The following is a 27,096-nucleotide window of genomic DNA, read 5'->3' on the forward strand; positions in this document are numbered from 1 at the left end:
ACTTGAAAAGTGATGGCATTTGTCAAATTACTGCTATTCGAACACTAACGATAGATCCAGATTTTCAGTTTTAATACATGACTGATATCAGAACTATGATCAAAAGTATTTCAAAAGCAGACTACTTTTTGTTTGGAACTTTCAAGCACTGGCGTACAGATGGTGGGGGACATCTTGCCCCCCCCCCAAATTTGGTGGGGGTCAAGCTGAATGAAATGTTGACAACCACAAAAAAATGAAGGTCTGCACCACAAATTTAGGTCGTTTCGTACCAAAAAAAAAACTAAAAGAAAAAAGGTCTCAAACATTGTGGGGGGGGATGGGTAGGTATCAAATAAACTAAAGGGGGTGAACTCCTGTAACCCCCCTCCCTCCTGCGTACGTCACTGGTCCAGGACGAACCTGCAATTTTAATTCACCGATTTCCGACAAAGGCTTCTTTGTCATGAAGGGCTTTTGAATTTTTTACAATAGATTTTCTACACCGTAGACGGTCCCAATCGCGATTGCAAAAACTCCCTACGAGGACTTCTTTTCAGTATTGGAAATCATTACTTTCTTAATATTGCGCAAAAAAAAAATCAACAGAAAATAACCTTTAAAAAATAGCAACTTCTTATAACTTGATTAGAAAAATATTTTATTTAATAACATTAAGCTGAATTTCAAACATCAATATTCACATATATAGCTTAATTTTATGTAATATTGGCAAGCAAATGCAGAAGTACACTGCTTTTCATTATAATAATGCACAAGCTCGAAATCTGTCTTTCCAATGTGAAGTAATTTTGCATCATTCTTTAAAGGGGAAGTTCACTATGAAAAAAGGTGCATAGTAAAAATAGCACAAAAATAATTTAAAAATATTGTCGAAGGTTTGAGCAAAATCCATCAAGAATAAAAATGTTATTAGAATTGTTAATGTTAAGGTAAAAATCATTTGATTGTGACGTCATATGCGAGCAGCTTTCTTATGGTAGAGACTATTGTAAAATATAAATGAAATGTCATGTTTTCTTTGAACATTGAAAATGACTTGAACAAAAATAAGTCATCACGAACCATTAAATATTTGAAATTTATGCATTTTATATTAATGGGACAGCTGCTCGTTTATGATGTCACAAATTTGTTGACCTTTGATGGATTTTCCTCAAACCTTCACCAGCATTTTATATTATTTTTCTGCTATTTCTACAACAAAGTTTTTTTGTCAGGGTGAACTTCCCCTTTAAAGATCAATAGTGATCAGTGATGCCTGCCATTTTGCATCATTTTTTTTTAAATAAATAGATCAATAGTATTCATTGAAACTTGGTTATATAACCCTCACAAAGTCAGTGGCAGCATGAAAAGGGTAAGGCATGGGGAAATTTGCACCCCCACAATTTGCCCCCCTCCAAAAAAAAAATGTATCCGTCCTTGCTCATCATGATGAGCAGATTGCTTGAAAATAATAGCAATCCTTCTACTGCGAATGGTGAATGTTATGATAAATTTGTAGTAGATATTTGTTTAAAATGATTTTATGGGGTAATTTTTTTATGATTCATACATGAAAAAAATAGTAATCAATTCATAATGGTTGTTATGCAATGAAAAATGTATCAATATGAATGCAGAAAACAAAAACAAGTCTACTGCCCCCCCTTGCCCCCAACTATAGCAATTCTTTTATAGTGCCACTACTGCCTGTGTCTTCTTTTTAATTGCTCTACCCGCATAAAGACCAAAGTTTGTTTCTCTCCTGGCAAACATTAAACATTTTCTTAAGCCTGAGAATGGCTGCAAGAGACACTAAATATAGTTATCACAGGTGGATTGACCTAAGAGTAGAAGCAGCAGTAGCCTCTTGTCGAGGCCCTGGCGGCCGCTTTCCGAGCGAAGCAAATAAGGCCTGGCTGCTTCACTAAATCCCTTGCTCGCCATGTTCGCTCGGAAGGCAACCGACAAGGCCTCGAAAAGAGGCTAAAGCAGCAGCAACCTTCGAAAATTCGAAAGTTGAAGGAGGGAAAAAAGAGCAGGAGGACCGGGGGGGGGGGGGGTAAACAAAAGAAGGAATATTATTAAGATGAAGAAAATGGGTTGAAAGGGGTTGAAATAAAAAGAGAGGGGAAGGCGATTGGGAAAGAGCCAGGATTCAGGTCACTTAATACAAACAAGTGGAATGCCTCTGGCCGTCTCACCTGCAACACGCGATTCAATATATAGCAGCAGTGCTGACTTTGAAAAGTACTATAACTCGCACAAGATGTTCAGTGATACTTGGTTACTCTAATTTCCACGTTTTATGAACTAGACCAATACACTTTACAAAGATAGGATGGTAATTCAACAAATACCCCCAATGTGGCCAAAGTTCATTGACCTCACATGACCTTTGACCTTGACCATGTGACCTGAAACTTGCACAGGATATTCAGTGATACTTGATTACTCTTATGTCCAAGTTTCAAAAGTCAGATCAATAAACTTGCAAAGTTATGATGGTAATTCAACAGATACCCCATTATTGCCAAACTTCATTGACCTTTGACCTTGGTCATGTGACCTAAAATGCTCACAGGATGTTCAGTGATACTTGATTACTCTTATGTCCAAGTCTTATGAACTAGACCAACATACTTTCAAAGTTATGATGGTAATTCAACAAATACCAACAATTCGGCCAAAGTTCATTGACCCTAAATGACCTTTGACCTTGATCGTGTGACCTAAAACTCGCACAGGGTGTTCAGTGATACTTGATTACTATTATGTTCAAGTTTCATGAATCAGATCCAAAAACTTTTAAAGTTTTGTTTGTAATTCAACAGATACCCCCAAATCGGCCAAAGTTCATTGACCCTAAATGACCTTTGACCTTGGTCATGTGACGTGAAACTCATGCAGGATGTTTGTTGATACTTGATTAATCTTATGTCCAAGTTTAATGAACTAGGTCCATATATTTTCTAAGTTATGATGACATTTCAAAAACTTAACCTCAGGTTAAGATTTTGATGTTGATTCCCCCAACATGGTCTAAGTTCATTGACCCTAAATGACCTTTGACCTTGGTCATGTGTCTAATAGGATGTTTAGTAATACTTGATTAACCTTATGGCTAAGTTTCATGAACTAGGTCTATATACTTTTGAAGTTATGATGTCATTTCAAAAACTTAACCTTAGGTTAAGATTTGATATTGACGCCGCCGCCGTCGGAAAAGCGGCGCCTATAGTCTCACTCTGCTATGCAGGTGAGACAAAAACTGCTCGTTCGATGAGGTATGGATCACATGATGGGAACTGAACATTTTTGTAATCAATACCCCCCCCCCCATAAATAAAACCTTACAAATTTTCAGCTGGAAATGTACTGGAACGAACTACGCCAAAGGGGGCAGGGGTACGTGACTTTTATGATTTCTCTCACAGAGTGATGAGAATAATAAATGAAGAAAAAAACAAGGAAAATGGTAAGAAGGGAAGAAAAAGGAAGAAAGGCAAGAAAATACTACTGTAGGATAGTGTAATTATACAAAACCATATTCAATGATGAAAACAATGAAGTCTTTTTAGGCCCTCCTCACATCGAACAACCCTGACGCCGCCCCGAGAATAGTAAACTAGATCAACTTTGAAGTTATATAATATTATGTTCAATTCTGTCGTTTAACGATCTGAAAGGCCTGGCCACACCGCCCGAGCGTTGTTGGAGCGGTCGTGGAGCGGTAGAAAGAGAGGGTCGAATTTCGCTCACAAAATTGGGGAAAAAATCGAAAACAAAAATCGAGAACAAGAAAAAAAAAACAATCGAAATCGAAAATGGTGAACGGTAGCGAGCGGTGATGATTTTTTCTCTCCGCTCCACGACCGCTCCAACACAACAACGCTCGGGCGGTGTGACCAGACCTTGAAAATGCAGTCCTATATCATTCCAAGAGGACAACAGGTCTTTCGAGACTAACAAACACCTTGCTGTATTATGTTTGAAGTTTTTTTTCATGATGTATTAGTTATACACAATCTGTATATAAATAAAAAAATGCCAATTTTAGTACGAATTTAGTACTAAAATTGTTGCTGATGGTCATAGTTTCACAGACTGAGCCTACTATACTGTTGAAAATTGCCGTATTTTTACCAGGAAATTACGGCGAAACAATAATTTTGCGATGAAATAGCGTAAAATTTAAGGAAGACCTAATTTGACGGAAAAAATAATACAAAAATCCCCATTTTTTTCCAGTAAATCGTGAAAGTTACGGTGGAAAGTCGTGCAGCAATTTGCCAGAAATTTACCCTATTAAATTTTGTTTTAATGGTAAATTCCTTTCACCATTGCTACTTTCCACTGAAACAGTGTTTATTGGGAAAATAAAAGAGGGAGGGGATTTTATAATTGAATATTTTATAAACACCATACCTCATTTTTCACTGTAAAATTGGGCTCATGTAGTGGCGACAACCCTTCGTGAAGGATCAAGAAGTGAAAGAGGAGGGGAATTAATAAAAAGAGAGAGGACAATAATAAAGGAGGAACAAGAGTGCAAAAATTATGGGACGTGTAACTCTATAATACCCGTATAACATGTTGAATTTAGAAGGAAAAAAAAAGAATGATGTAACAACTTCTTCTTGTTTCGACTGTAATATATCCTGGCACAGTGTTTGTTAGAATAAAAAGGATTCCGTGACGCAGCATGAAAGAAATTAATTTTTGCGAGGTAATAACTCTTTAGACCGTAAAGCCATAAAGTTATCTAACTATATGTTACTTGTTTTAAATTATTCATATGCAGAATATGAAAACACGCAATTGGGTCCAATCGAGCCTTTTCTTCCGACGTACCGTTGGTATTGAGACATATTTTATTCTGTTTGGGATACTCGGTGTTTGTAAATAAAATCAGTTTTAACTCTTCAGGACATCAATGATATTTCTCATCAACTGGTATTTCAGTAAGTATTGAAACCCTATATGTGTTCAGAATATATATAATCTTAAACGATAGTGCGAAATACTTCCATTCCATACCCCCTCCCCCCCCCCTCTCTCTCTCTTTGCCCTCCTTTCTTCGTGTCGGGTGATAAGTGGAGCCCTGTATTGGCCACCATGTACATGCATTCAAGTGCTGTTTTAAAGAAGGTAATTCACATACACAGCTGAAGTTCCTTGGAACGCGGATAGTATACTATTCTAATGCCACATCAACCTTCCAGCTTCAACTCTTGTTATCAGGAGATATTAGCTTGAACCCTGGACCAAGGAACTTTGATACCACCACGATCACCGATGAGTGTTACAATCCTAGTGACACGGCGAGAACAGAATGTAAGGTAAATCGACATGTATATGATAGAAATAAGTTACTGGAGATCAACCAGAATAGACAGTTTCTAAGAGGGTGCAGACTTCAGGATGGCGTTTGGAAGAATATATGTTCTCTCGGGATTGCCAAAAGGCAAAGGTTTCACAGAGGTAAGAGAGCAGGGAGAAGGAAGCAGAGGCATATCCCAGTATTGATAACTCCTCGTTTGCCTGTCAACAAAACCTCTAGATGTGGCATCAATCACAACAATCTGAGGAGGATACCCAGACACGATCCTAACATTCAGTCTGGTACAAAAGTACATTTATGGAATGCACGTTCTCTGAGAAATAAGGCTTTAATCACGTATGACTACATTCTTGAACATGATTTAGATATATTTGTCATCACAGAATCATGGCTGAAAGATGACGATCAAGTTATCAAGAGTGAATGTACCCCACCTGGATATACGCTCATCAACACTCCACGTAAAATTGGAAGTGGGGGAGGCATAACAGTTATCTTCAAATCTGAGCTCAAATTACAAACCCGCACTTTGGTGAATGAGTTTAGGACATTTGAGTGTGTCCATGTTGTGAACAAGTTATCGTCATCTTCTTCACTATTGAATCTGGTTGCTGTTTACCGACCGCCACCATCACCCACAAATGGACTGTCCTTGGTGGATTTCATGAGTGAATTTGATACCTTTTTGACTGATATGTATGTAATCCCAGGCAAACTAATTTTGCTTGGAGATTTCAACTTCCACATAGACAATCCTACTAAGACAGATGTGAATGGTTTTCTCCAGGCTATATCAGCGGCCGGCTTACATCAGCATGTTACAGGTCCAACCCACTCACGGGGACACACACTGGATCTTGTTTTCACCAGAGAATCTGAATCAATAATCAAGAGATGCAGCGTGCAGGATATGCTGATGTCTGACCATTCTGTAGTGAGGTTGGAGCTGACAATCCCTGTCAGTCAGCAAGAGATGATCACAAGAACATCTCGTAATTATAAAGCAATTGATAGGGACAGATTCAGAGATTCCCTTCAAACGATGACTCAGAAGTTTTCACAACATGAGGATACTGATCATAGTTTTGATTGGTACAATGATACACTGCGTGGTCTTATTGATTCCTTGGCTCCATCGACAGAAAGGACCTGTGCTGTACGTAGAAGAATGCCTTGGTACACCGAGGAGATCCATCTTGCTCGACGGAAAAGGCGCAGAGCTGAAAGGAAATGGCAGAAAAGCAAGTCTGCAATAGATCACGATAGCTATCTAGTTGCAAAGCGTGAAACATCAAATCTGATCTGCAGGACAAAGATGTCCTACTTTCAACATGCACTTTCTTCTTCGGATACCAAGAAAGTCTACAGGACATTGGACTATTTACTGAACAGAAAGAATATGTGTCTTCCTTTCCATGACTGTGCGGAGACCTTGTGTAATCAGTTTTCTACATTCTTTACCAACAAGATTGAAAAGATTCATGAAAGTCTTGGGGATATCACTTCCTGTTCCGGGACCTCGATTGAATCTAGACCGTTTTCATCATCTCCTATGGTCTGTTTTGATCTGACAACTGAAGATGAGATATTGAAAATCATCAAGGGTTCTGCAAGTAAGTCATGCAGTCTGGACCCCATTCCTACATGGTTCCTGAAGGAAAACATCCAAGATCTTCTTCCCATCATAACCAAGATAGTCAACTCCTCGCTCTCATCAGGAAACTTTCCAGCGGCAGCGAGAACTGCAGTTATACGACCACTTCTCAAAAAGCCATCACTCGACAGGAACTGTCTTTCCAATTATAGACCTGTGTCAAATTTGAGTTTTGTTGGAAAGATCATTGAAAAAGTTGTATGTCGAAGACTTATGGATCACATGGCTGATAATGACCTGTTTGAGCAACACCAATCGGCATACAGACCACACCATAGTACGGAAACAGCTCTAGTGAAGGTGAAAAATGATATAATGTTTGCCTTAGATAAAGGTCATATGGCACTTTTGTTGTCACTTGATCTATCAGCAGCATTCGATACCATCGACAGGCAAATTTTGATATCTCGTATGTCAAACAGGTTAGGAGTCAACGGTATTGCACTCAAGTGGTTCAAATCCTACCTTGCAGACTGGACTACCAAAGTAGAAATAGGTGGGAAGTCATCTCAGTGTAGTGCGAGTTCTATAGGCTTACCGCAGGGGTCTGTATTCGGGCCGATCGGCTACTGTATCTACTCCTTACCTGTAGGAGACATCGCTCGTCATCATAATGTCTTCTACCATACTTATGCTGATGACATACAGCTTTACGTAACATTTGATCCTAAGGTTTGCAGTGTAGATGAGGCAAAGAAGACTCTTTGTGCTTGTGTCACAGACATCTGTAGTTGGATGACTCATAACAGACTTAAACTCAATGAAGGAAAGACTGAATTTCTTGTCATAGGTTCAAGTCATAACCTTCGTTCCCTTAGTGATGTTAGCCTTGGTATTGGTTCTGCTACTATTGTATCATCCAAATCTGTTAGAAACCTTGGTGCTTACTTTGATTGTAATATGAATATGTTAGAACAAGTTAATCAATTATGTAAATCTGTCAGATTCCATCTGAGAAACATATCGCAGATAAGAAAGTACATAACTGAAGAAACCTGCCACAGTGCTGTTCGTTGTCATATTTTGTCCAGATTAGATTATTGTAACAGCCTATTAACATCTGTTCCCCAAGTGTATTTGAAGCGCCTACAAAGTTTACAAAACTGGGCAGCCCGTATTATCTTTAGGGTGGACCGACGTCATGATCCTGGCCCTTTACTTAAATCTCTTCATTGGCTCCCAGTAAAGAAGAGAATTGTCTTTAAATCACTTCTTTTTGTCTTCAAAGCCTTTAATAACCAGATGCCAAAATATATCAAAGATAGCCTTTCTTCCCATAGACCAACTCGCCCTAATCTCCGTTCATCTAAAGACCCATATTTGCTTGCCATACCCAAAACTCGTACAAAATCAGGTGATCGCACATTCAGTGTTACTGCTTCTAAAGAATGGAACAACATACCCACTTTCATTAAATCATCAAACTCTTCAGATCAATTCAAGAAACTTCTAAAAACATACCTCTTTTCTGATTAATTTCTTTTGAATGTATTTTTATTGTAATTATTATGTACTCTTGTTTAAACTCGTTTGTAAACGCTGTGATATAGTTAACTATGGAGAGCGTACTAAATGCTAGTTATTATTATTATTATTATTATTAGGGGATAATATGGGGTGTCGTGGTATTGCGACTCGTCTTTCAATCGGAGGGACGCGGGTTCGAATCCCAGCCATATCTTTTTTTTCCATTAGCAAGAAATTTACTCATATTGTACCACAATTTGCCTAGGCGAGGGGGTGGTTACAGGGGTTCAACCCCCTTTTTTTAGTACCAACCCCCTTTTTATAAGACCTCTTTTTGTCTTCTTTTATTATTATTATTATTTTTTTTTGGGGGGGGTAGGAAACAACCTCAAATTGGTGGTGAAGACCATTTTTTTTGGGGGGGGGTTGTTAACATTTTATTCAGCTTTAACCCCCCTTTTCTTTACAAGATCCTGCCTATACGCTGCTGCCTTGTAGAATTTATTCCTTAAATGCTTTAGCGCCTACATGGCGGCTCAGATACAACCAGTGTAGAATAGTAGAGGACATGTAATTTATAGCTGCGTCATAGGGACCATATTGTTATTGATGTTATTGTTGTTATTATTATCATTATTATCATTATCATAATGTCCCCCTTTTCTCTTCTCAGGACACAAGTAACAAATAATTTGTAAAGCAGAAAGATGAAAGCTGAAACGGTGCACGTGATTGTCTGTCTCGTCTTCTTTTCTACAAGTGCTTCTGAATGTTTGTCCAGCAATGCAGATGCAGACATCATTGGTAACATTACTTTTATTAATGCTACATCTTCAATCAATCATAAAAAATGGTGTATTCACTTACGATATATTATCAAACAATTGCACAAATTTGGGAACATATATATTGATTATAATGATCTGTTGGTTGATAATTGTTGAGCAAAGCCCAAATAGTCAAGACAATTTGAATTATTTTGTTTGAAATCTTTACTGAATCATGATTGTTGGTTACTAGCAGCGATAGTCACCTTGCACGCGGATTATGTAATATCACACAAGAAAATATTTTATTTTATCTTCATCGAATAGTTATTACCTAATATAGTTGTGGCGATTTTCAAAGCTAAGCAATGATGACCAAACGTTTGATGTTTGTTAACCTACCGTTGGGTAAAGAAAATTAATGTAAAGTAAGGTAATTTAATTGGTGATACGACCTTTGCTCCTGCAGTGGACCTATAGGCCATATAGAGTTAGGCTCAGAATAACGTAAAGATAATAATATCCAATTCATTTGGAAGCGCGTTCTTCCTGACCCCCCCCCCCGCCTTTATTTCGCTTCTTTTCTCGTCTTTTTTCATTCGCTCTACCTGTGCAGATTTGTTTTTTGTTTTCTTTCTTTTACTCGTTTTTTGTCCTTTGGTTTGTCCTTTGTTTTATTTTTTTTATTTTTTCTGTTCTTATACTATTTCGTATGTCTTGTGTTTGTATAACTTTTTGTCATGCCTTGTTCTTGTACCGTCCTGTCACGTTCTGTTTTTGTAACGTTTTTTGTGTGTCCTTTTCACTTTTTCTTCATTTCTTGTAATATAATCCAGCCTTGTTTATCTTTTACTTGGGTCCATGCACAGACCCGATCAACACATACGATTTTTACGCAGATGGTTCCCAGACCCTATAAACTCTATTTATTGCAAATCCTAATCCATACTTTATTTTTCGAAATAGACATCAGAAATGAAATACTCCAAAAATTTGTTTTGCCCAATTATTGGTTGTGCACTGGGCCCGGATATTCAACAAAATTTACGAGCAATTTTGCAAGTAAAAATAGAGTTTAATTGTCATTACACGTACGCACGCTCTTCCACACACACACAAACAATAAAAAGTATTGTTCATTGCCGAGCAGGTTTATCTTTGCGAGCATTTGAAGATGAAGTATGACGGGAACCTATAGAGTACACGCGATTTTCAAACTTGCACCCCATGCAAACACGCTTCGGGTCTGCGCAGGCGCGATGGCGAGTGAAAGGTACAACTATGCTCGAATACTCGCTCTGCACCTACTCCCCTTTTCCTTGGTGTGTACCATGGTAAAGGCCTGGTCACACCGCCCGAGCGTTGTTGGAGCTGTAGGGAAAGAGGGTCGGTCGAATTTCGCTCTCAAAATTGGGGGAAAAAATCGATATCAAAAATCGAAAACAAACAAAACAACAATCTAAATCGAAAATGGTGAACGGTAGCAAGCGGTGATGATGTTTTTCTCTCCGCTCCACGACAGCTCCAACAACGCTCGGGCGGTGTGACCGGCTTTAAGATCGGTGGATTCAAGTCACCGCGCGCTCCCTTCGAAAGCTTACTGAGATCAGATCGATTCTCACAGTCACTGATCTCTCCCCTAAGGGGAGAGATCAGTGGTCACCATAGAGATGTATACTAATTAGTTTTTAAGTATATATCTCTATGGTGGTCACAGCGTGATTCACAATGCGGTGCGCCATCTATCGGTTGCAGCGGACAGGCCTAAATCTGTGTTGCCATTTGGGGATATGGGATTTCCATCCCCAAATTTTGACAATTTTTGGATTTTAAGAAGCCTTTGGGGAGGGAATAGATTTTGGGATTTTTCATGCATTTTAGGGAATTTTTGTAGGTTTTGATGACAAGGGTTCGATATTTTTCAGTAATATGATGATGATACTAGTTACGATCTACTGTAGATCATAAAATGTACATCCTACGCAATTCTGATGTATTCATTACATTGAACTTAGTTGGTTGTACCTTACAGTGTCAGAGTTGCCAATCTACTTTGCATCGAACCCCCCTGCCAAAAAAAAATCTGCTCTGTATGGTGTGAGTTAACGAGCACATAAATATTAACGAGTTTTGGGGCAATAAACATGATAAATGTCCTCACTTTTTCAGAAATTATTGTGATTTGAAAAATTTGGGGACATAGAGTCAAATTCGGGGATTTTTCGAGCGCCTTTGGGGGATTTTCTTCAGCTTGGACCTGGCAACACTGGCCTAAATTCGCAATGCCTCATTATCATGCACGTTAAAAAAGTCGATCATTCTGTTGCACGCGCTACATTGCATGCATGCATACGATTATTCAGCGCTGGCCGACATGGCTCGACCAGATAATGCTGTTTACGAGAATCCAGGAGGTGGGAGAGAAAATTTGCCCACGTAATAACCATTTTTTTTGTGAATTCTTGCCTTATGGTTTTCATTTTTGAAGCATATCACACGTTACCTCAGGCGAAGTTCGTGCAGGCTCCACTCCACTTCACTTGGGACCTTTCGCAATCCTCAATATTAGGGTCCCCTAACACAAAAGTTAACGCTTAATCATACACTTGATTTTTAAGATTGATTGTACATTATAGTCAATAGAATCAAACGTAGAAAACTGCTCTACAATCAATGCTAAGCTTTGTGTTACAGGCCCTACAGATCTGCTTTTCGTGTGCAAAATCCTTTCCCGCGACACCCGCACCATACATGCATGTATATTACGACTGATGGCTGGAGATATTCGAAATGCAGGACCTAAAATAGATTATGACATGGATAAGAAAGTGGTTTTTCAAACAAATCAAGTACATATTGAGTGAGGAAAAACTTACTGAATGAAGGCTTAGATATAGATCATTACAGTCCATCGAATCGATATTGCATTAATGTGGATTATTGGTGGATCACTGGCAATTGATTTCATGGGTCAGATCAACCTCTCCAGCCGAACATTTCGCATGCGTTGATATGTACACAGCAAATGCAATACGTTTGAACTTGCGGGTTTCTTTTGTTTCCTTTGTTTACTCCTTCTACACAAACGATATACCTCTAGCACACGATGTAATGGGCATTATGTTTTACTTTTCCCAGAAATGGGGGATTAGATTTAAATTCCGGGGGACCACTTCCTTGATGAGCGGATACCAGGCACAACCATGGCGTTTCGAAAAGTACTCTAAAAAAGGGAAGCAATTCTTTTCCAGATATTCATTTCTTAACAAGTATTTGGCTTGTGAAACCCTACAAGTATTGGATATATATCCCCTTTTCAGCATTTTAAACATCGTTTTGACACCCTTATAACGTTACATTGGCCTATACGTAACGTACTTGCCCACAAATGTGGCTTTGGAAAGACGTCCTCAATCGGATAAATCGCTGTTACCATAGCAACAACCATAATTTTGCACACGAAACGCATATTGAATGTTTCCATCGCAGATGCGAAACGAAAAAAAAATCTCATGTCGTACCGCAATTTGCATTGCAGGACAGAGTTTTACGACCATGATGACGGGCCCAAAAAGTCTCTTCCAAAATCAACTACCGTCATGAATAAGCGTCCGCGTTCTCCAACGAAAGGTCAGGACTACCGCTACACTACGTCGCTCCACCTACCCGAACTTAGGGACGTTGAACTCGATCGGATATCCGAGTGACAAAGCTAGGTGGGATCAAAAAGTGGTTTATTGTAAAGTTAAAGAAAAAAAAATACAACGAGAAAGAAAAATAGCTTAATTTCTTACTCTACACCCTTATTTCACTCCGTGTCCATCCTCCGGTTATCCTCAAAATTGGTGATTTTGGGCCAGTATATCTAATTCCTCACACGTAGTTATTCACGGCCGATTTCAAAACATTACATGCGATTGCTCGCAGTCCAAACAGCATTGGATGGCTCAGAAAAAAACCCCACTGAGAAATATTCTAAGAGTTCGGAAAAATATTCCACTGATTCTTGGAATATTTTCCCAAACTCTTCGCATAATTCTGTTATTTTCTGAGCCATCCAATATAATGTCAATACCTATGCTAATTGGCCTGCGACCGATCGCATGCGATGTTTTGAAATCGGCCTTACCCGTGTGAGGAATTAGATACTGGCCCAAAATCACAAATTTTGAGGACAACCGGTGGATGGACTTGGTGTGAAATAAGGGTGTATGAAATTAAGCTATTTTTCTTTCTCGTTATATATTTTATATATATATTTCTTTCATTCTTTTTAAAAAAAAAACAAACACTTCTTGATCCCCCCTTTGTCACTCGGAATATCCGATCGACTTTACCATCCCGAAGTTCGGGTAGGTGGAGCGTAGTGTAGCGGTGGTGAAGTGGAGTGGAGCCTGCAAGGTGTCACGCGCGTAAAACATTCCCCATAGACTTGTGTGTTAAAATGGCCTGAAAAATTCATAAAAATAATGTGAAATTAGAGGGTGGAATGTTTACTACCATTGGATAGGATATATATCTGACATTCCATATCTGACCAGGAAAGGGTACCGTAGCCAGCTCATTTTAAAAATAAATCGCCATTTATGAAGATAACTATGAATGGATCAAATTCATCAACTGAATCAGTAAAACAGCCCTAATTAGTCCGCCAGTCAAAAAAGAGTTCCAAGTCACTTATTTTACTTCCCAATTTGGGCGAAGGAAGTTCAGTAGTTACCATTTCTAGAATCAGTGTTAGATTTTGAATCATATTCATTCATTTTTGTCAATCAGCAACGTCAAATAAAAAAAAATTTAAATGGGTTGGGTCGAGCGGATATCTTGAGCCCTCCTGACGTAATTAGGCTCATGGCACCTGCACGAACTTCGCCCGAGGTAATCATGTGCGCTGCCTGCGCCTGCTCTCGGTGTCGACCGCGAAGTTACGGTGCCATGAGCCTAATTACATCAGGTGGGCTCAAGATATTCGTTCGACCCAACCCATTCAAATTTTTTTCAATTTGATGTTGCTGATTGACAAAACTGTATGAATATGATTCAAAATCTAACACTGATTCTAGAAATGGTAACTACTGAACTTCCTTCGACCAAATTGAGAAGATAAAAAAGTGACTTGGAACTATTTTTTTGACTGGCGGACTAATTAGGGCTATTTTACCGTTTGAGTCGATAAACTTGATCCATTCATAGTTATCTTCATAAATGGCAATTTATTTTTAAAATGAGCTGGCTACGCTACCCTTTCCTGGTCAGATATGGAATGCCAGATATATATCCTATCCAATGGTAGTAAACATTCCACCCTCTAATTTCACATTTATTTTTTATGAATTTTTCAAAAGTGCCATTTTAACACACAAGTCTATGGGGAATGTTTTACGCGCGTGGCACCTATAAGTAATATGGGAAATCCCTAGTAGTGGATGGAATTCCTGGCCAAACTCTTCAGTAGCAAACAATTTCTCACTGATATCAATATGTTTAGTCATCAAGAGGTGCAAAGAATTGATTTAATGGCTAGCAAGGCCATATCAGCTAAAGTTAGTAGGTCTGTGTATATGTAAGCCTATATGTAGACTGGTCAATGTATAGAGCGTCTATGCCTCTTTTTGTTCTGATTCATCATTGGTTTGTGTTAGTGTACATCACATACTTAATATTAGAAAGACCTTTACAAATTGCTCATGTAAAAGGAAGGGGGTAGAGAGGAGCTTTGAGAACTTTACTGAAGAGAACTAGAGTGGTACCTTCAAGAAGGTATTTAGAAAAAGGCACAGAGTAAGGTAAGGTATCTAAGGGCTAATAGTGCTCAACTAAGGAGGGATGGGGGGGGGGGGGTGGCTGTGTGCTCCAATCTTAGTCTACCCCCCCCCCTCTTTGTAAGCCATGCCATCTATGAAATTATCTTTCTTTCTCTCTCTCTTTTTTCTCTCTCTCTTCTATCTAATTTTATGTATCTCTTCCTTCTTACATCTGAGAGGCAATAGCCCTAGGAAAATTTTGATATAATAGGTCAAATGCAAATGTACTAAAGTAGTATGTTCTTATACTTTGATTGTTTCCTCATTCAATCTCATGTATATCTGGTAATTTTGTTTGAGGCAGTTCTGGTATCCTGATATCTACACAAAATTTAATACACCTTTATATTACAATTAGTAGGGACCTATTGTCATTACATTCACTGCTGGGCTGTATGCAGGCAGGATATGTATGCATCCAAATAGTGAATATAACATGTATGAGTAATACATTAAAATGGGTCATTGCATAGAAAATAGGCATTTCCAATGCATTTCTTTGTGCTAGTGTGAGTGTACAGATATGAAAGAATAACAAAGTAGCTATTCAATAAAATAAAATTCATAGGTCATATAATATAGGTGCCATGAGCCTAATTACATCAGGTGGGCTCAAGATATTCGTTCGACCCAACCCATTCAAATTTTTTTCAATTTGATGTTGCTGATTGACAAAACTGTATGAATATGATTCAAAATCTAACACTGATTCTAGAAATGGTAACTACTGAACTTCCTTCGACCAAATTGAGAAGATAAAAAAGTGACTTGGAACTATTTTTTTGACTGGCGGACTAATTAGGGCTATTTTACCGTTTGAGTCGATAAACTTGATCCATTCATAGTTATCTTCATAAATGGCAATTTATTTTTAAAATGAGCTGGCTACGCTACCCTTTCCTGGTCAGATATGGAATGCCAGATATATATCCTATCCAATGGTAGTAAACATTCCACCCTCTAATTTCACATTTATTTTTTATGAATTTTTCAAAAGTGCCATTTTAACACACAAGTCTATGGGGAATGTTTTACGCGCGTGGCACCTATAAGTAATATGGGAAATCCCTAGTAGTGGATGGAATTCCTGGCCAAACTCTTCAGTAGCAAACAATTTCTCACTGATATCAATATGTTTAGTCATCAAGAGGTGCAAAGAATTGATTTAATGGCTAGCAAGGCCATATCAGCTAAAGTTAGTAGGTCTGTGTATATGTAAGCCTATATGTAGACTGGTCAATGTATAGAGCGTCTATGCCTCTTTTTGTTCTGATTCATCATTGGTTTGTGTTAGTGTACATCACATACTTAATATTAGAAAGACCTTTACAAATTGCTCATGTAAAAGGAAGGGGGTAGAGAGGAGCTTTGAGAACTTTACTGAAGAGAACTAGAGTGGTACCTTCAAGAAGGTATTTAGAAAAAGGCACAGAGTAAGGTAAGGTATCTAAGGGCTAATAGTGCTCAACTAAGGAGGGATGGGGGGGGGGTGGCTGTGTGCTCCAATCTTAGTCTACCCCCCCCCCTCTTTGTAAGCCATGCCATCTATGAAATTATCTTTCTTTCTCTCTCTTTTTTTTCTCTCTCTCTTCTATCTAATTTTATGTATCTCTTCCTTCTTACATCTGAGAGGCAATAGCCCTAGGAAAATTTTGATATAATAGGTCAAATGCAAATGTACTAAAGTAGTATGTTCTTATACTTTGATTGTTTCCTCATTCAATCTCATGTATATCTGGTAATTTTGTTTGAGGCAGTTCTGGTATCCTGATATCTACACAAAATTTAATACACCTTTATATTACAATTAGTAGGGACCTATTGTCATTACATTCACTGCTGGGCTGTATGCAGGCAGGATATGTATGCATCCAAATAGTGAATATAACATGTATGAGTAATACATTAAAATGGGTCATTGCATAGAAAATAGGCATTTCCAATGCATTTCTTTGTGCTAGTGTGAGTGTACAGATATGAAAGAATAACAAAGTAGCTATTCAATAAAATAAAATTCATAGGTCATATAATATAGGTGCCATGAGCCTAATTACATCAGGTGGGCTCAAGATATTCGTTCGACCCAACCCATTCAAATTTTTTTCAATTTGATGTTGCTGATTGACAAAACTGTATGAATATGATTCAAAATCTAACACTGATTCTAGAAATGGTAACTACTGAACTTCCTTCGACCAAATTGAGAAGATAAAAAAGTGACTTGGAACTATTTTTTTGACTGGCGGACTAATTAGGGCTATTTTACCGTTTGAGTCGATAAACTTGATCCATTCATAGTTATCTTCATAAATGGCAATTTATTTTTAAAATGAGCTGGCTACGCTACCCTTTCCTGGTCAGATATGGAATGCCAGATATATATCCTATCCAATGGTAGTAAACATTCCACCCTCTAATTTCACATTTATTTTTTATGAATTTTTCAAAAGTGCCATTTTAACACACAAGTCTATGGGGAATGTTTTACGCGCGTGGCACCTTACGAATTTGGCCTGTTCGCTGCAACCGATAGATGGCGCACCTCCGATTACTACGTTTCGTTTAAATAATAAAAAAATGTCATTCAAAACAAAAAATTTACTGTAGTTGCTCAATAATTAATCTGTCAGGTTTGAGGCCTAATCACTCAACCAAGTCGCTGGTGGATAAATTATTGAAAGGATATGGCAGAACATCTGTTCGGCCAGTTCATGATCACACACAGCCAACTATTGTCTTTATTCGGTTGCTTCTGTATGAACTCGTCGAATTCGTAAGTATATTCACAGTCATGACAGTGATCCCGTAGTTTAGATAAGGGATTTCTTGATTAAAAGGGGGGGGGGGGGGTGGGTCAGAGATATTGACCCATTTCGTTTGGAAGATCTGTTTAAAAAGTAAGTCACATTGTACTAATAGTGCAAAGAGGTTGATCCATTTTGTTTGGCAAATATTGTTTGAAAATAATAATAGAAAAATAGGTCGCCTGGTACTCATAGTGCATTTTCTTTACCCAATGGAGGGGAGGTGATGGGTGGGGGGGGGGGGGTCACACATCGTACACGACAGCTACACTTGCACGTCCACAAAATGCAGAATATGGTCTGTCTATACGTGTTTCCTTTGGTATCCTCGAACTTTTGCTTCAAATATCGGCATTTTAAGCTTCAAGTGTCTATTTAAAAACTTAGGGTATCCCTGGCTGTTATAATGACAAGAAGTTAGACATGTAATATAAAAAAAATATTAATTCTAATTTAATCCTTATTTGATATTTTTGTTTAACTACAGTTAACCAGTGGTGCAAAAGAACTCATGTCCTCTACTCGTAACACATATCATATTATGTAGGGGGATGTTTTCTCTCATTATTTTTTTTAACCAAAAGCATTTGAAATTCACTCATGTATTTAAAATATCATCAGCAGCATTGTAACAGTAGTAAAGCAGTAGTAGTACTACTCGTATTACTATACCACCACCACCACCACTACTACTACCACTACTACTACTTCTATTTCTTCTACTACAACTGCTACTACTTCTACTCGTGTGTTACTAAACTTCGAGTCTCGAGTTTCCAAAATTTCATTGGAATTGGTAATTAAAGACCCTCGCTTTTAATTGCCTTTAAGCCGCTATTATCCGCGTATTATCGAAATCATTCTGTCACGCACGTAGAACATTAATGCCGCTAAAATCTTCTAATGACATAAAAGGAAATGAAGTTGATATGTTGCAAGCTTGTAATTCCTTTGTAAGAAATTGATTTGGGCAAAATATGCTTACCCTTTTCTCAGATAATCGAAGCGAGCTTTGCAGTAGAAAAATGATTAAACTTCTCGATTGGACGATGATAAAAAGATGTACAGTTAAAGGCTGGAGAGTAGAAGTATGTAGCCTCCTGCGATTAATACAGAAATTTTAGCTAAAAATATTATGAATAGATTTTATTTAAAAAAAAACAAGGCTCTATAATATAAAAAATCGTTAAATACACGTTTCCACCATTAGGAGCAAAAATAATTTTGATGCTTTGTAAATAGAATGTCAATGCATATCTACTACTATAAACAAAATAATATAATTCGAATGAGAAAGGCAAGACTTGATTTTTTTCTAAAGTTGAAAGCGCTGTTCCTTAATTCTATTAGTAAGAGCAATATATTTGATAGATTTGTAAATAAATGTCAAAGCCTATCTACTACTATAAACAAAATATAATTCGGGTGAGAAAGGCGAGACTTGAAATAAAAAAAAATCGAGTTAAACGCGCTGTCCTTTAATACTAATACTAGGAGCAATAACTGAATTATTAGTAGAATTTCAAGGCCTATGTACTACTATAAACAAAGGATCAGAAATTGGAAGACAAAGACGACACTCGAAATTTTTTTTTAAACAAAATTCGAGTTAAAAAGCGCTGTCCTTTTAATACTATAATAGGAGCAAAAAAAAATGATTGATTTGTAAATAGAATGTCAAGGCCTATCTACTACTATAAACAAAATATCATAATTCGGATGAGAAAGGAGAGACTTGAATTTGTTACTACTACTACTACTACTAGTAGTAGCAGTAGTAGTAATACTACTAATACTACTACTACTACTACTACTACTACTACTATACTACTACTACTACTACTACTAATATACTACTACTACTACTACTGCTACTACTGCTACTACTACTACTACCACCATTACTACTACTTCTACTACTATACTACTACTACTACTATACTACTACTACTATACTACTACTACTACTACTACTATACTACTACTACAACTACTACTACTATACTGCTACTACTGCTGCTACTACTACTACTACTTCCACCATTTCTACTACTTCTACTACTATACTACTTCTACTACTACTGCTGCTACTATACTACTACTACTACTACTATTGCTACTACTATTTTACCTGTCCGGTGAAATGAGTACATGAATGTCCTTTTCTGTCATTGATAAACTGTTCAACCCCCCACTTCTCTTTCATCATTCCCCTTACTCCTTTTTTTGCAGAATGAGCAATATCAGGTGATTACTATGCGTTCTAATATGAAAATGGTAAGTAGGCATACAAAAAACAAATACATAAATTAAATTCGAATACTGTGATTTAAATCTTTGATGTATAATGTTTCATTGATTTATTGATTGCTGCCAAAAGATGCAGCGCCACTTCTCGGTCATGCCACTTTTTTTTGTTGAGATAATATGTTTACCAAATGTATGTAGTTGAACAATTATCTATACAAGTTTCTGTCGGAGAACGATGAAGGTTGTATTCTTACAAAGTTATACCGAAATGTTTTACCTGACTGCTAAGAAAGCACGAATGCCTGTGAGCAAGCAACCAGGGGACCGACGGCTTAAGGTCGTCTCCGAGGGACCTGGTAATGAGGATAATGCCTTTCCAAAGGGCACTAGCGCACCACTTGGGAATCGAACCCGGGTCATCGGAATCCGAAACCCCTGCTCTACCGACTGAGCTATCGCACCTCCACTATTCTCAAAACAATTATTCAATGTTTGATAAGCGGTTTAAGTGTAAGCGATTCACCAGGGACTTGAAAACGTAGATCTATTAAATAATTTAATGGACTAAATCTCTATTATTTTGCAGAAATGGAGAGATGAGTTTTTACAGTGGGATCCACGTGAGTGGGATAACATCACTTCAGTAACCCTCAGCAACCACGATATATGGAGACCAGATTTCGATTTAGAGCAGAAGTAAGTTTATAACGCTATTTATGCTTATGTCTATTTGAAGGTTTCACGTATTGATGCAATTAAAAGCACTAAACGAATAATTCATTCGATTAAAAATTTGATTTACTGATCAAAATTAGCCACCCTCTCTGATGTTTTTTGTAAAGCCCCCCCCCCCCCGTTACAGCCGATTTCATCATGGTCGCTAAAGCTAGAGCAGACCACCATCGTATTGTCTTTGTCTTATTCTGACAATGAATACTGTTTGAGTTGATTATTAAAACCATGTCATTAGTGGTAGTCGTAGTACACCTAGTATTGGTATTGTTATTGTAATTATTATCATTATCATTATCAATACTAATTAATATCAATGTTATCATCGTCATCATTAGTATAGTATTCCTCTTCCAACGATCAACTCGACTCTAACCAAAAAAAAAGGAATTTCAGGTGGAGTGATCTTTCATATCCGTATAAATACCTGCCTTCTGAATATAATACAGTCGAAGATGAGAAGAGATCTTGAATATGCAGGGTTTGATTTTCTTCTTCTTCACCATCCCTGAGTGCTGACCAGTGATGACTGGTGTGACCTTCGCCTTCATGTTCCACATCCTTTAGATCTCAAGGAGAAGCCTTGTCTCTTCAGAGACCTCAATGAAAATTATTTACAATCAACATTATTTGTATTATCAGTAACATCAGAATCACCCAAAACTCATGATAATTTATATATTCTTTTTTTTCTTCATAAAGCGTTGACAGGGATCAAATAATCACAAGCGACACCTATATCAGTGTTACCCACACCGGTGCAGTGCATTGGATGTTCCCTATGATCACAACTACTGCGTGTAAGATTTACACTGCTTACTTTCCGTACGACCATCAGCAGTGCAATGTAACATTCTACCCATGGACATTGGGTATTAAAGAGGTGAGTTGTTGAAAGCAGACACCAACAATCCCTTAAAAAGAGTGTGAATCACGAAATGAAAGAGGGCGCACTATTTTCTTCAATCACGACGACACTGATTACAAAAAAATCCCAGTAAAAAAAAAACGCCTTTATGCTTAGGTCACATGGCCACTTACGGTAGCTACGGATGCTTATGGACGAAAATCCGTAAGAATCCGCCAGGATTCGTATCATCGGCAAGCATCCGGATCCATCCGTACCTCAATCCGCAGATCCGCAGCGAGAATTTTGAAAATCTCAAAATTTTGCTGCGGATGAAATTTTCGTAAGCATCCGCAGAACATATTACTTTATCCATACGTAAATACGTAAGATTCGTAAACCCATCCGAACAACACGTAAAACACGTAACTGATTAAAGAATGGGCTTCACATCCGTTTTTACAAGTCTATGGCTTTTTGACACTTTCGGGGGAGGGGGTAGAGTCTTATAACCATTTAAACGCTAGAGGAAGCCGACATGCGCAGAAATGCTTTTGATTTATCAGTATCGACCGTAACCCATCCGAATAGCCCGTAACTTATCCGTGCATAGTCCGTAAGACCTTCGTAAAATCTGTAAGCCATCCGTAAGTCGTCCGTGACATGTGGCAGTGAGTTGGCAGCGGATAGGCTCATCCACTGGTTTACCCGTAACATCCGTAATGCATTCGGAACATCCATAAATAATATACGTATCGTCCGCAAATAACACATTTGCTCAAATTTCCGTTATTGGGGGTAAAAAATACGCATTTGTATTATCCAAATATACGCAGGTCCGTGACATGGCCATGTGACCTAAGCATTATTTACAATATCTCTACGGAGATAATGTACATTAAAAGATTTGAAAAACAATCAGGAAATGGAGATTGCAAATAAGTTATTTTTGGTTTGAACGTAATTATCAATATATCCGCTGTCGACCAATATTAGGCATTTATTCTGACGATTGAAAAAGCATACAGTTTATGAAGTTATTGTCTTCTAGAAGGGGATGGGGGATTCAAAGCAGGAAACTGAAGTCTAATCTCGATCTTTACCTAGCTTCTGGACAGTCATAGGTAATACCCAATATAACTTTTAAAGGACTCAGTCAATCTGGCATCTTAAACCTTAATTGCTATGAAGGACCTTTGCCAAATGTATTAATTATGGAGGCCCAACTTTACATAATTCTCTTGGAATTGTCAAAAGCCTTTACAAGTTGTTCCATATTTCTTGGGGTGTTGAAACCCCCCAGTTTTGAACATAATACCACAGAGTGTTAAAGTGAAAACCCGATGGTCTTTCTATGCACACCGATTAACACGATAATCAAGTTGCCGTTCATGTTAACTCTTTCACGCAGATGCGGCTTTTTGCACTTAATGACGATGACGCCCAGCAAAAAGCGTATGTTCGCAATGGCGTTTGGGATCTTACGAGCTTTCAAGCCACCAACGCCACAGACACTTTCAAGTGTTGCCCACATCCTTTTGATATGGTGGTGTACACCCTTCAGCTGAGACGTGAAGCATCGTTCTACACCATGCAGATCGTGTTACCTTCTGTCTTCTTGACACTCCTCATGTTGGTTGGTTTCTGGCTCCATCCTGACACGGGTGAGAAGATCAGTCTGACCGTGACAAACCTCCTTTCAATGATTCTCTTCCAGCAGCTAGTGGCTCAGCACATGCCACCGATAGGCGAACCAAGCTCTATAGTTGGTAAGTGACAAGTAAGTACACCAGGTGGGTGTTTCATAAAATGACTTTGAGAACGACTGGTGACCCTTTTCTTGTATATTCACCTTTGAATGTTCATTGGTGAATATTGGCGGGTAAAGAAGGTTCACCAATCGTTCTTAAAGTCGCTTTTAACTCACGAACAGCTTGATTACCCCCCCCCTCACAAGTAAAGTTTTTGGTTTAAAAATACAGGGTAGTCTGTTGCCTTCGTCAAAATTCAGTCACGTTTTGTTCTGTATACGAAATTATACCAAAAAGCAACATAGCACAGGGAGATAAATACCGTTTAATTATTCAACTCTAATATTTCTTTAAATGAAAATCGTCGGGATTTCGACATTTTGCAAATATGTCTTAAGATGAACGTATTGAAGCGGAAGGATGTATTTTTGTCTTTTGATCCCACAGTGAATTGTTGCTTCATAATGATCGCCTTAAGTGTGTCCTCTGTGATCCTGACAATAATCGTTCTACGGGTCTACCACAATGACTCCGATCAGATGCCGCCATTTTGGGGATTTATGCTTCTTCGCATATTCATCAGTCGAAACATCGCAAAGAATATGAGGTTTGTCTCCTTTCTCGTTCTAATTCCTGGTTTCCCATAAAGATGCCAATTTCTTCAACCATTAAATGACTGAACTTAAATAGGCTATACCGAAAATTGAAGAACTGCCGAAACAATCAGAGTATCGTAGTTCACTAAGTATCAATTGTGATTAGTCGCCAAAGAGGGGACGCGTGTGTGCGGTTTTTTAAATTTCTTACACTGAAAAAAAAAACTGAGTTTAATCCCAGGCCGGGCTTATTTTGACATAATATGAGCACAGTTCTCCAATTGGGGAGGCTTCCTACCCCGTCTACCATGTCTACACACAACTTCGACCAAACGGGAACTGTTTGAAAATCATGAGTTTTTATATGAAACAGTTAAATAAGATCATTCTCATTGGCATGATTATCTGGACCGAAGTCGTGCCGGGTTGATCGATAAAAATGTCCCCAGAAGAAGGTCACTGTAAATCTTAATCACACACACACACGCACACCCACTCACGCACACTTTACTCACTCGCAATCCCGACATACAGTGAGAAGTTTATTTAGTTTATGCCATATTTTTTTATTTTTTGACAGAATGGAAGTACTTCATTGAAAATTCACAATATAAGTTGCCACAAGTATACTATCAAATGGTTATCAGATAAGTTTTGAATTTCCAAGAAACTTCCATCATCTCTCAAATACAATAATTTTATTCGCTAAGTAAATTATTGTCAGAACAAAATGCCAAGAAGGACAATTTTGAATGACTTTATTCATAGATGAGTTGGCATTTGTTGAAAATGTTGAAAAAATATTGTATTTAAACTAGGAAACAGAGATTTTAAACCGTAAGAAATGTAGACCATCTACTAATCTTGAAAAAAAGTATAACTTGCTTTTAGTTATGGTTAATGTATCTTACATTATCTTCATTATGTAAAATTTTGATGTACACAATGAATATTGTACATAAACTGTTGTTTTAGTAAAGCCTCTCGATTTCTTTTTAAATATAATAACTTGGGGAAAAGATCCTTTGCTCATGCACTTCACATTGTACAATGGCCTTTCTAAAGACATCGGAATCTCTGTTGATCCTTAAAAAATCTTCTCAAAACCTTTTTATTTAATTTATAGCTCTTTATGCGCTTAGTGCACTCTACAGAGTGGATCTAACGATGGAAATCACTATATCACCATCATTATTATTACGACGACTATACAGCTACTACTTCTACTATTACTACTACTAGTACTTCTACTACTACTACTACCACTACTACTTCTACTACTACTACTACTACTACTACTACTACTATTACCACCACCACCAGTCCACCACCACCTCCATCACCACTACTACTTGGCTACTTCTACTACTACTACTTCCACCACCACCACCACTACTACTTCTACTACTACTACTACTAATACTATTAAATACAGCTACTACTTCTACTACTGCGACTACTACTGCTACTACTACTACTACCACACCACTGCTACTACTATACCACCACCACCACCACCACCACTACTAGGATTCACGGGGAATCAAAATGCAAAGCCTTACTCGATGTATTAGAATACTAATTCTAATTATCCATCATGACCATGATAGGCCATTTGCTTGGCATTGAACCCCACGATGTTGTATTTAAAGTCAAGCGTGTATTTACTTATCCCTGACTTAACTGGTGGGGTCAATTTGACCCCCCTTGATATATTTCATTGCTACGCCGCCGCGCAATTTTTTTTTGACCACGCCGCTCGCTGACTCCTTATTTTCAAGTCTTGCACATCTTCTGAGACCAAATATGAGACGCCGGAGTACGCGATTCCGAAATTACGCAATATGTTAAAGCGCATGTCTGTCCAAAAATTGCTCAAAAACGTGATTTCGTGTACAAAGTCAATTCAAATTTTGTTTTTTCAACCAAAAATCATAAATGTATGATTACTTTTAATTTTGTTGGTTTAAATGGATTCATGTTATTTACGATCGCAAAAGTTCATCGACAAAAAAATGAAAAAAAACCCCAGGAAAACACTTTAGAATTAATAGAATTTATACATAGGAAATTAATTATTTTAGGCAATTTTTTCGTAGACTTTGGTTAGAAATGTAAAAAGTGACATGTTCATCAAAATTAGCATTCTACGAGCTACTGTATATAAACTGAGTTAAAGGCAAAAACATGCAAACAAAAATGTTTACGGCAAGTTTCATAGCTCATTTGCATAATTAATATTTCAAAAAATGCAAGAAAGAATATTTTGTTTTGAAAATTTTACTATACAGTGTTATTATGTCCGGCTCTACGCGCGTGTAAAATTTTGCGGCGATCGCGCAATCAACGGCAAATATCTGAAGGGGGGAGGGTAAAATTGACCCTCCCCTCGTATATATCAGTCTAAATAGCCCAGTTAGATTTATTTAGGGTTAAACCACTGAGGCAGTCAAATTGTGATGTGATTTTGATCTATCGATCCCTATTATTTCTTATTTAGCTCTTTCTACAAAAAACGGAGGTCAATGCTAAAGTTAAACAGAGGTGATGAAAGACAAGCGTCCTTCTACCTCAAGGTTAAATCAAGGCTACCATCATCCGGTTCGACTACCGAGTCAAACTCGTCGATGAAAGGCAGGATGACCAACGGTATGGCGGACTGTGAGGAAGATCTTAATTACAGTTTCATGTGGAAGCATTTTGCTCTTGCGATTGATCGAGCATTTGGCATCATTTTAAGTGTTTGTACAGTTGGATGCATCGTATACGCGTTGGAAGCATTCAGTCACCGCCACTAATAAAAAATGGCGACCGAAGTATGGAGGAACGCCATGAAAACTTGATGTGAACGAACTTTTTGGCATCACTATTTTGCGATGTATCTTTGATAAGAAATGAATCTTACCGTCAATAAAGAAAATGCTAACGCCAGACCCTGTATGATATAATTATGATCATACGCCCCATTTGACCTGAATGTACTCTACGCCACATCAAATCCGCTATTTACAGCACCCGCACCTGCACCTGTATCGCACCCACTTGTTCAGTAATCACCGATCTTAGTCACGAACCCTTTTTATGAGGCCACCATC

At 37.9% G+C, this 27,096-nt stretch overlaps 1 protein-coding gene across 2 annotated transcripts; it reads left to right on the forward strand.

Annotated features, from left to right (window-relative positions):
* Nucleotides 1-9,104: 9,104 nt before the first annotated feature.
* Nucleotides 9,105-27,096, forward strand: LOC121415698 (neuronal acetylcholine receptor subunit alpha-9-like). Of its 2 annotated transcripts, XM_041609004.1 has the most exons (8): nucleotides 9,105-9,254; nucleotides 17,652-17,794; nucleotides 20,058-20,102; nucleotides 20,662-20,771; nucleotides 21,510-21,690; nucleotides 23,066-23,423; nucleotides 23,853-24,012; nucleotides 26,502-27,096. In XM_041609004.1, the coding sequence occupies exons 1-8, from the start codon at nucleotides 9,158-9,160 to the stop codon at nucleotides 26,797-26,799; spliced, it is 1,392 nt and encodes a 463-aa protein (XP_041464938.1). In that variant the 5' UTR covers nucleotides 9,105-9,157; the 3' UTR covers nucleotides 26,800-27,096. The 2 variants fall into 2 exon arrangements, with proteins under 2 accessions (XP_041464938.1, XP_041464939.1); XM_041609005.1 differs by lacking the exon at nucleotides 17,652-17,794 and having other exon boundaries at nucleotides 9,146-9,254.

The sequence above is a fragment of the Lytechinus variegatus genome, chromosome 5 (assembly GCF_018143015.1).
Source record: "Lytechinus variegatus isolate NC3 chromosome 5, Lvar_3.0, whole genome shotgun sequence".
NCBI lineage: Eukaryota > Metazoa > Echinodermata > Echinoidea > Temnopleuroida > Toxopneustidae > Lytechinus > Lytechinus variegatus.

Excerpts from the sequence above, each read along its gene's own strand:
- LOC121415698 (XM_041609004.1), top strand. The coding sequence starts at position 9,158 with ATGAAAGCTGAAACGGTGCACGTGATTGTCTGTCTCGTCTTCTTTTCT. Across the intron at positions 9,255-17,651 it reads TGCAGATGCAGACATCATTG|GTTTGAGGCCTAATCACTCA; the intron begins GTAACATTACTT and ends TTAATCTGTCAG. Across the intron at positions 20,103-20,661 it reads TGCGTTCTAATATGAAAATG|AAATGGAGAGATGAGTTTTT; the intron begins GTAAGTAGGCAT and ends ATTATTTTGCAG.